The 11,553-nt window shown below is 38.1% G+C and overlaps 1 protein-coding gene across 2 annotated transcripts in view; it reads right to left on the bottom strand.

Moving 5' to 3' along the window:
* The window catches only part of SDHA (succinate dehydrogenase complex flavoprotein subunit A), a 40,933-nt gene that overhangs the window by 28,643 nt on the left and 737 nt on the right, over positions 1-11,553 (bottom strand). Inside the window, exon 2 of one of the 2 annotated variants that reach the window (XM_027868876.1) lies at positions 491-577. In XM_027868876.1, the coding sequence (XP_027724677.1) occupies positions 491-577 (87 nt within the window). Of the gene's footprint in view, positions 1-490; positions 581-11,553 lie in introns of both variants that reach the window. The other variant, XM_027868875.1, reaches the window with a different exon arrangement.

Below are 11,553 nucleotides of genomic sequence, written 5' to 3' on the forward strand. Positions count from 1 at the left end.
CTTAGAATCTATTAAATGATTCACCCTAAAGTTATATTAGTATGTTTTTAATAATTCCCAGAGATGACTAATAATCAACTCTTGGGGCATCAATTTTGCCAAACAAGTGAGAAGTAACTTTCAAGCAACTGAAGCCATGCATCTTCACTGTGTAGAAATTAGTGATATTTGAATGTAACTAAATTTAATGCTCATCCTTTGAGGCATTTGAAAACATTAAATACAATGTGCCTAATTTCATTGAAGGACTGATTTATTAACTTACTCTTTTAACCAAGCAACAATGTGAATCCTCAAAGTAAAACTAGCTCTAAGCAGTTTTACTTAATTATCTTCATCTGCTATTTCTGTGATCTTTCAGTTTTTGGATCTATATACTGCCCCTATACCATCAAATTCATATATGCACCAATACAATCAATACTATGATAAAAACTAATTCCAGGGCAACATTACAATACACCAAGAACACAAAAATTAGTGAACTTACTGCACTTGAAACCTTAGCTGATGACTTTTTTCCTCCATTGATGGTAAAGTGAAAACTTCGAGTGCTGGACTGGAAAGCTGCGGGCCACTGCTGAAACACAAATGTGAAAATACTAAGAGTTTTGAAGGAAGAGATACTGTTAACAAATTATGTATTTTAAAAGCTACAGGAAAAAAAATGTTAAATTAACTCCAAATTGTCTACTTTAAGCCTACTAGCTAACTTCTCCACTTAGTTCTCATTCATTCTCCTCCAGTACTTAGTCCTTCTTATCACTTTGAATGCTTGAGAGACTCAGGAGTAGTAGGGTTTGATCTCAAGTCATTTAAAAGGGTCAAAGGGTACAAAGACCGAATAACCTAGATCCTATCTTCCTACTCCCTTTTGCCATTGCTGAGAAAAGTTCTGATTGTAGTCAGCCTTATTTTCCTCTAGGAATTTCACTAATGAGTTAGTAAAATCTGTTATTTTTTCTTTGAAAGACACTTGAAATACTACATGACTACTGTCTAGTAAAGGTTTATTGATCAAAAAAAAATGAGGAAGGCTTTTATTTTCATTCCTTATTGACATTCCCTTACAGACTAAAGAGGAAAAACATACCCCACTGAGACTTTTCAGATTTTATGCTCAAGTTTCAGAGAAGGAAGTTGTATAGTGGAAAGAACACTGGACTTGATATCAAGAAAACTAGTTATTACCCCAGGCTCTGCCACCATCTATATAACACTAGATAGAAAAAAGTCCTTAGAAATTATGTGGCCCAGCCCTTTCACTTTAATGTGGGAACTGAGCCCCCAAATTAAGTCTTGTCCAAGGTCACTGAGTAAATAGCAGCAAGTACAATACTGGAACCCAGGTCATTTATAAAGTGCTTACTTAGCTCAGTGCCTGGTATACAGTTGGAACTTACTGATAAATACTCATTCCTTTCTCCTTTTGAGGGCAGGTAGGGCTTCTAAAACTTTGAGGGCATTTAAAATGGCCAAAGGGGACAAAAACTTGAGTAACTCCTCTCTGTGTCTAATTGATGCATTTCCACATAACTGAGAAGCAATCCAGCACTGAGGAAAAGGCAAGTGGATTTGGAGTCACAGTATTTGGGCTCAAATCCTACCTTTATTACTGACTGTTACTATTAGCTAGATGATGCATTAGCCACAATTAATAGTTAGGCAAGCTACCTCACCTCTTTGGACCTCAATTTCCTCATCTGTAAAATGAAGGGATCGGACTCAGAGGTTCCCAAATCTATTTGGCCTACCGCTCCCTTTAAAAAAAAAAATTACTCAGTGCCTCTGTAGGGTTAGGTTAACCCTTATTTTTATCCAACACTTCCCAACTGCACCTGAGGCTACCCCCCCCAGGGGCTCCCATATTGGGAGCCTATGCAGATGGTCTCTAAGGTCCCTTTTCAATTCTCAATCTATAATCTTGTGATCCTTATTGTATTCTTAAAAGATCCTCCTATTACGTTTTAACTTATTTCATGAAGCCAGGGCTCTCCAGCCTTTTTTGGTCACACATTCCTACCAGTAAAAACTTCATGAGCAAGCACTTCAATGTTTACATTTACATGTTATAGGGCTGCAAATGTATATATACAAACAAATATACAAATAAGGAATTTTAATAGGAAGGATGAGATAAAAATATGTGATTCCACAATTAAAAGGAAGCTATTACTGAGGAGGGAAGTGACATGGTCAGACCTGCACTTTAGAAAAATCACTTTGGCATTTATGTCAGTCAATAAACATTTATTAAGCACCTACTGTTTGCCAGGTATTGTGTGGAAGATGGGAGTGACTGAGGAGAGAGTTGATATAGGAATATCAAAAGAGATGAGAATGAAATAAGGTGATAGCTATGAGATTGGCTAGGAAGGGACAGATGCTAGGGATGTTACTATAGAGGTAGAAACAAAAAGATGTGGTAATTGATTGGATATGTGAGGTGTGAAGGTGAGAAGTTGAAGATAATACCAAGGGTTCCCAACTTACTTCCTGGTTCTGCCTATTATACTTTGCATCAGTTAACATAGGCCTTCTCATGCTTCTCTATATTCATCATATTCATTGTTCCTTTAGCGCAATAATATTCCATTATATCCACGTACCACAATTTATTCAGCCATTCTCCAAATGATAATTACTTATTTTGTTACCAGTTACTTGTTACTATGAGAGCTTCACTGAAATAAATATTTGAAGAAACCCACCACAGAAGCAGCTTTGTTACTAATGAACTTCTCCAATTCTTCTAGTCATGAGAGCAACAGAGGCAGATCCTAACTGCTGCTTCAGATAACTCACAATTCCACCAGCAGTCCAAGAACCAGCAAAGGCACCTGATTCATCACCATTTCTAAATATCTTCCTGGTGAATTAGCCACTGACTATAATTATTAGAGGTGTTTGAGTTGGCAGAACAGTCCCTGCCAAAGGGACTGTTCTTTTAGCCTGGCTGCTGAGACATCACATTCTGGGGCAAGACTTTTACAATGGCTGGTATTGCCTATATCAGCCTTGCACCACTCAAAGTTGCCATCTGTGAGCTTCAAGGTAGCATCAACGGGCAGTGCCAAACCAGGAACAGAGTGAGGTAGTGTAAATGACAGTGAGCAGAGTCCATGTTTGGGGAGAAAAAGGGATGAAGGGGAAGATGAGCGCTATAGTCTTTGTCCCTGTGGTTCAGCAGACATGAATATTCCTCTTCAGCTTTTCGATACTAACTTCTCTGTAGTAGTGCTCAGGCAGGGAATCTCTCAATCAGAAAGTTATTGCATTAGTCCAGGAAAAAGGTAGTGACAGCCTGAAGTAAGACGGTAGCTTTGTGAGTAGAGAGAGGGGATGCAAGAGATGTTAGAAAGACAGAATTGAAAAGACCTGGCAATTAAGTGAATACAGAGGTTGAGGATGTCTCTTGGTTCTGTTTCAGACATATTACATTTGATTCCTATGCTGCAGAGGTAGAACTGGAGTTTCAAAGATGGAAGGTCATATCTGGGAGTTATCTTCATTAAAAATGGCAGGTGAACCCATAGGCATTGAGGAGACCACCAAGAGAATATGTAGCAGGAAAGAAGAGGGTCCACGACAGAGCCTTAGGACACACTCACAGTGAAGGAGTGAGGCATAAATAATGATTAGTAAAATCGAGTGCCCAGAAAGGTAAGGCAAGAGGACTAAGGGTGTCATTAAAATACATCTAGGTGAGAGTAATCCAGTAAGGAAGTAGGACTGGGGTGGAGTGAACAGGAATAGAGGATATGTGCTGGGAAAAAACAAAACAAAACACCCACACAAAAAAACCCAACTACATAAAACAGGAAAGGAATCCTTTAGATTATGTCAGGTATTAAGTAAATTCCCTAGGAAAATACATGGGTGAACAGTAACTGAAAATGCTACAAAAAAAAAAAATCAAAAAGGATCAGGATTGAGGAAAGGTCGGAGATTTGGAAATGAAGAGATAACTGGTAACTTCAGAAACATCCATTTCAGTTGAGTCAAAAATTAACAGCAGAATGAGCTAAGACTTCTTATAAATGTTAGGGTTTTGAAAGCAATGTTGTCAATAAGTAGAATGAGGAAGGGATAGGTCTAGGGGCATATTAGAATATGATCTAGGGAAAACAGAAATACATTACTCAAATTATGGAAAATAGTGATTTCTTCTTACTCCCATATTAGTTTTTTTGATGCATTTTGGGAAGAATATAATACTGAAGGAAACATTCTTTTATGAAACTCAGAAGGATAAATAAGGTATTTTGTCCAAAACTGAACTCATTTTCTTTCCCCCAAGTCCTGACTTTCCCAGTGTTGTCAAGGATAACACCATCCTCTCAGTCATCTAGGTTCACAATCTTTTTCACACTGCCCCTATCCAAACAGTTGCCAAATTCTGTCATACTACCTTTGTAGCATCTCATAGACACACTCCTTTGTCACTCTGCACCACCCTGGTGCAAGCCTTCATCACCTGAGGCCTAGATTACTACAATAGCCTGCTGGTGGCTGTCCTTGCCTCAAGCCTTTCCCGTTCCAGTAAACTCTCCTCTCAGCAGACCAAGGATCTTCTTAAAGTGCAGCTCTAACCATGCCATATCCTCATTCGACAAGCTCCAGTAAATACTGGTATCTCTTTGTTGTTTCTGAACGAGACATTCCATGTTCTGACTACAAGCACTCACTGCCTCTCTGTCCCCCATGCCTGGAATGCTTTCTCTCCTCATCTCTGCCTCCTGGCTTCTTTCAAGACTCAGATAACATCCTACTTTCTGCAAGAAACCTTTCCCTGTCCCGCTTAATTCTACTGCCTTATCCCTGCGGATTATCTCCAATCTATCCTGTATATATCTTGCTTGTACATAGGTGATTGCATGTTGTTTACCCCTTTAGATTGTGAAGTACTTGACAGCACAAACTGGTGGTTTTTTGTTTTTGCCTTTCTTTGTATCCTCAGTGCTTAGCACAGTGCCTGGTACACAGGAGGTGTTTAATAAATGCTTGTCAACTGACTGTTTTGGGCTTTTCTGAATAATGTTAATAATCATCTCACATTTACATACCACTTTAAGTTTGAAAAGAGCTTTCCTCACAACAACTTTCTGAAAGGTAGTACAAATACTATTATCCTTTTTTTACAGATGAAGAAACTGAGGCTCTGAGAATATAAGTAATTTGGTCATGGTCACACAGGTGGACTCTGGGGTAGAACTGAAAACTCAGAGTGGTGGAACTCAACTTTCTTTCCACTAGGCCAGCCTGCTCTTATGTTGTAAAATACTGCTGCATGGGTAAAAGAAAAATTTTAATGAGTCAGGCTTCAAGAGTCTGAAACTCAGAAACTTTTCTCTCTTAACTTAGTTATCTAGTTATTATCTACTTGTTATACTTATGTAACTAGGTCAATGCTCCCCTAGGAGAAACTACCAGGTAGTACAGGGTATATTCTGAAAAGAAATCTACATTTTAAAAAATTAAGACTTTGTCAGGTATCAAGTAAATTCCTTAGGAAAAGATATGAGTGGACATTAACTGAAACCAGTTAATTATGTTACATGAAAGCAGCTATAGAAAAATGTTGAAAATGCATTTTAAAACTATGGTAGTCATTAAAATAAGGTACTGGCACTATCAGTGCATTACAATTGCCCAAGTCTTTCCAAGGAATAATAAAAACATGCTAAGTTTAGATAGTATCTGTTGCAGCCTACTTTACAGGAAGAAAAAGGGCCAGGCAAATTGAGTAACCTTCTTGAGATTATACTGCTAGTTAGTGATAGTGGGAAAAGAAACCAGTGCTTCTGGTTTCTGGTAGTGTAATATTCTACTACTTATTTACAAGATGGATCTGCAAGGTGGCTATACCTAGGGTGGGTCTGAAAATCCAATTCTGTTATGATCCTTCATGAATTTTAAGCAAATTTTTATTGATATCTTCTGTTTCTTACATCATCACAATCATCCCAAGTGAACTTTCTATTCCCTCTCCCACTTTCATACATTTTTTTAAAAAATCTACTCTTCAAAGAAAAAAACCAGTCCGGAATTCTGATTCAAAAATTCCTTCTGAGATAATGATGCCATCTTAAATTTGTAATAAGCAGTTTACAAAGACTTTACACATACATTTTCTCATTTCATCATAACTTGGTGGTGTACGGAATTAAAATTTCCACTTTTCTTACAAAAAAGAGAAACCAAGGCTGACAAGCTAAAAATCACAAAACCAATGATACCAAACTAGTAAGTTGCAGAGCAAGGTAGCAATAAAACCCAGGTAGTCTGACTCTGAAGCAGGCTTTTCCCCCATAATGCCTCCCTAAAAGTGTACACATGTGTAGTAACCTCTTAACAGTTACATATGTATATATTACAAAAATTTAAGTTTATGGCTTACAGAATGAATTTGCATGGGAGAGTCAGGAATTTCAATAAAGATGAAATCACCCCTTGGATATTCAAAAGGTAACTCAATGTGTATTTTAGCATCAGTCTTCATAGGCTCATATAGCCTTAGATCTGAAAGCTACCTTCAAAGCCAACCTCCTCCTTTTAGAGATGACAACACTGAGGCTGATTTGTCTAAGGTCACATAGACAGTAAGTGCTAGTCTAATCTTTTTAGTTCAAATATAAGCCAAACCTCATATTATATGTAGGTTCAATTTAAATTTTTTGTATTGCAGAAAAAATAATTGTCAACTAAACAATTAGATTATTTAATCTAGCATGATATGGCACAACTAGACCTTATTCTAATATAACGATAACTTGTTTTTCTCTATCTCTCTGCTCTCCTTTGCTAGTGCATCATTTGTTTCCAATTTAATATACACGGGTAACCTCCCAAATTTTGTACTTGGTTTTCTCTGTATTATCTTTCTTGTTGAGCTCACCAACATTCATGGTTTCAATTAACACCTCTAGAACACTCCCAATCTTGATCTGGAGTTATAATCCTCTTATTTCCAACTGACTGCTGGCATGAACAAAAACTGAACTTTCCAATCCTTATTCTGTATTTCAGATGGTGTGCCACTGGTCTTCCACCCACCTAGACTCATTTTCTTGGAGTTAGCTTGAAATCTTCCCTTTCTTACCCCACACACTGAATTAACTGCAAAGTCCTTACATCCCTTTCCCTGACGTGAGTCTGAACACCTGAGTACTTAGGTAGCATGTGGATGAGTGGCAGCTTTAAAAATATGTTTTCTCACAAAATAGAAATTGAAAGAACCCACCGATCACCGCCTGAAAGAGATCCCCAAAGGAAACCTCCTAGGAATATTGTAGCCAAATTCCAGAGTTCCCAGGTCAAGGAGAAAATATTACAAGCAGCCAGAAAGAAACAATTCAAGTATGGTGGAAACACAATCAGGAGAACACAAGATTTAGTTGCTTCTACATTAAGGGACCGTAGGGCATGGAATATAATATTCTGGAAGGCAAAGAAGATAGGATTACTACCAAGAATCACCTACCCAGCAAAACTGAGTCTAATTCTGCAAGAGGAAAAATGATCATTCAGTGAAATAGAGGATTTTCAAGCATTCTTGATGAAAAGACCAGAGCTGAATAGAAAATTTGATTTTCAAATACAAGACTCAAGTGGAACATGAACAGGTAAACAGGACAGAGAAAATCTTAAGAGACTTATTATGGTTGAACTGTTTACATTTCTGCATGGAAAGATGATATCTGTAACTCATGAGACCTTTGTCAGTATTAGGGTAGTTGGAGGGGAAAAAATTATATGTACATATATACAGATATAGATAGAGGGCACAGGGTGAATTGAAAATGAAGGGGTCATATCTGGAGAATAAAATTAAGGGGTGAGAGAGGATTATACTAGGAGAAGGAGAAAGGGAGAGGTAGAACGGTAAATTATCTTACAAAAAAAACAGAAAAGGCTCTTACAGTAGAGGGGAAATGGTGGAAGGTGAGAGGGAATGAGTGAATCTTATTCTCATAGAATTTGACTTAAGGAGGGAATAACATACACACTCAATTGGGTATGGAAATCTGTCTTACCCTACAAGAAAATGGGGGGGAAGGAGACAAGAGAGTAGGGGGATGATAGAGAGGAGGGCAGATTGGGAAAGGGGGTAATCAGAAACAAGTACTTCTGAGGAGGGTCAGGGTCAAAAGAAAGAATAGAATAAATTTGGGGGATAGGATTAAGGAAATTAAGAGTTAGTTTTTCACACCATGTCTACTATGAAGTGTTTTGCATAACTGCACATACATAACCTATATTTAGTTGCTTGCCTTATCAATGAGGGTGGGTGGGGAGGGAGGAAGGGAGAAAATTTGGAACCCAAAGTTTTAAAAACACATGTTTAAAAAAAATGTTTTCACATGTAACTGGGAAATAAGAAATACAGGAAATAGGGTACAGAAATCCAACCTGCCCTACGGGGAGAGATAGAACGGAAGGCAGACTAGGGAAAGGGGAATTCAGAATGCATGCCATCTTGGGATGGGGGGAGTGAAAATGTGGAACTCAAAATCTTGTGGAAGTAAATGCTGAAAACAAAAAAATAAATAAAAATTACCATTAAAAATGTTTTCTTTTTGTGCTCATGTTAAACTACAAATTCAATAATCAAACTTCCAGTAGCTGTAATAGCCATTGCCTTAATTCAAGCTCTTCTCTTCTCTCTTGGTTTACCACATCTGACCATCAGGCACTCCACTTTCAGTCCTGCTCTCCTAACAAACTTAACCTTGTTTCCATCACCAAGAGAGCATGCTCCTCATGGAACTCACTCTTTCATATATGTTCACACTGTTCTAAAAGTCTAAAGTCCTTATCTCATGATTTAAAAACTCTTCACTAAAATCTACCAAATTGTTTACTACCCTACAACTACTAGCTCTCTGGCTCTGAGGGATGCTTACTCAAAGACCTTCATCTTCTTGTCCTCCATCCATTAACTTTCTTCAAAACAGCATCACGATAGCCCTAAAAGACTCCCCTAAGTCACACTAACTACCAAGAATTCTCTACCTCCAAAAACTATTTTAGAACCAAATAATTTGAGAGTTGGAGAGAACTTGACCTAATTCACTCCACTTTGCATTCGCAGCTCTGATTGGCTTCAACTCCACAGAAGAAGATGGTCCTTCAGTGGGTACCTCCTGGTGGCTCTCTCCACTTCTAGCTTCCTTTTGGGTATTATCTTCCCCCATTATATTATAAGCTTCTTGTGGGCAGAAACCATCTTTTCTTTTTCTTGTTTTTATCTCCAGCACTTAATACTGCATCTGACACATAGTAGATGCTTAGTAAATGTTTACGAAATAGAGCTGAATCTCAGCACCACTTAGCCTAACCTGTACCTGAATGATAATCTCCTCCATTACAAGCAGACCATTTTTCTTTTGTGTAGCATAATTCTTAGTAAAATTTTCCTTGCATCTAGTTCAAATTCACCTCTTTGTAACTTAAATCCTTTGCTCTTAGTTCAGAGCCCTGGAGTCAAACAGAACAAGCTGATGATCTTTCTTCCAGGTGACAGCCAAAGACTTGGAGAGAGGAATCAATGATATCTCTTATTATGTCTCCTCTATCCTGGGCTAAATATCTATTATTTTTCAACCATTCCTTATATATAAATCCCTGTGAACTCCAGCTCCTTCGTCACCACCTAGCTACCAAAAGGCTATTCCTAATGTCACTCCCCTGCTCAATAAATTTCATTGGCTCCCCATCACCTATGGGATCAAACATAAACTACTGTTTGATATTTAAAAATCCTTCAATACCTGGCTCCAACCAACCTTTATAGCCTTATTATAATACATCCTCTTCATACACTCTTCCATCCAGCCAAACTGGCCTTGCCATTCCTCCCCAACATTATAACTTTTATACAGGCTATCCCTCATGCTTGGAATACATTCCTTTCTCACCATCAACTTAAATACCAACTCATACATGATCCTGATCCTTGCAGTTGCTAGTACCTCTCCATCTTCCCAAAAAATTGCCACATAGTGTATAAAGTGTCTTTCCCTATACAATGGAAGCTTCTTGAGGCCAGGTAATTTTTTATTTTTGTCTTTGTATTCAGAACCCAGGACTGTGCTTGGTTAAATGCTTGATGATTGGTCTTCCTTGTTGCCTATCCCTGTACAATTTATCCCCAGTTTATCAACATCCTTCCTAAAATGTGCTGTCCAGATATTAGGCCTGAACAGGGCAGAGTACAATGGGGCCTGTAACTTTTCTAGACCTGGAACTATACCTTTTTTAATGCACCCTAATAAGATTATATATTATTGTCTCATAATGATATTGTAATTCACTAAAGCACCTGGTTCACTTTCAAATTAATTACTGGCTAGCTACACCCCCCAATCTTGTAGATTCAAATTTGATTTTTTTCAGAAGCCATGTTAAAGATTCTACATAAATCCCTATTAAATTTCATCTTATTTGGCCCACAGTTCTAGTTTGCCAAGCTCTTTCTGGAATCTTACTCTGCCACTCAGGGTGTTAACTTCCCTTTCCAACACAGTATCATCTATAAATATGGTAAGGATACTTTTATCTAAGTCATGATAAGAAAAATATTAAACACCACAAGAGAGATCCCTGGGGCACTTCACTGAAGACCTCCTTCCAAGTTATCATCACCCATTTAGAGACTACTTTGGGAGTCTGGTCATTCAATCAATTCCAAATCCACCTAAATGCACTAATTTCTACTCTATATCTGTCCAGCTTTTCAACAAGAATTCAACAACTATCCCGAGTTTCATAATTTATATTTCATAATTTAAATACCATTTAAATTTATATATTACAGTAATATATTCCTCCATTAGATTGTGAGCTCCTTTTGAATAGGGATTGTTTTGTTTTGCTTTTGTTTGTACCCTCCGTGCTTAAAACAGTTCCTGGCTCATAGTAAACACTTACTGAATAATATATACAACAAATACTTATTAACTATGCAGGGTATTCCAAAAGTCTCTGTTCAACTTTAGGCTATTACAACTTAAAACTGAACTAAGACTTTTGGGACACCTTACATCCTATTAAGTGGCCTCATCTGGAGGGTTTTCTTAGCAAAGATATTGGAGTGGTTTGCCATTTCCTTTTCCAGCTCTTTTTACAGATGAAGATCTTTGCTTGGGGTCACACAGCTAGTAAGCGTCTGAGGCAAGATTTGACCTCAGGAAGATGAATCTGCCTAACTCCAGGCCTGCACATCTCCTAGCTTCCCTCCTGCTACAGCTGACACTTAATGAATAATAAATGCTTATTAACTATGTAGGATATTCCAAAAGTCTTAGTGCAACTTTTGGGTATTAAAGCTTAGAACTGGGCTAAGACTTCTGGGACGCACTGTACCTGATTCCTCCTTAAGATCACTAAATGAAGGCAAGCGCTCTCAGGAGAGCTGACTTTATCTCCCGACGACAAAAACGACACTGCAGTTTTCCCAAGAGCTACAGAAAACCTGAGGCCATCCATAACTCCTCGGCAACCTGGAAAGCCCTCCCCCCCACGCCGGCTGGCAGGGCACAGGCCGGCAGG

The sequence above is a fragment of the Vombatus ursinus genome, unplaced genomic scaffold (genome assembly GCF_900497805.2).
Source record: "Vombatus ursinus unplaced genomic scaffold, bare-nosed wombat genome assembly UNPS02014791.1, whole genome shotgun sequence".
NCBI lineage: Eukaryota > Metazoa > Chordata > Mammalia > Diprotodontia > Vombatidae > Vombatus > Vombatus ursinus.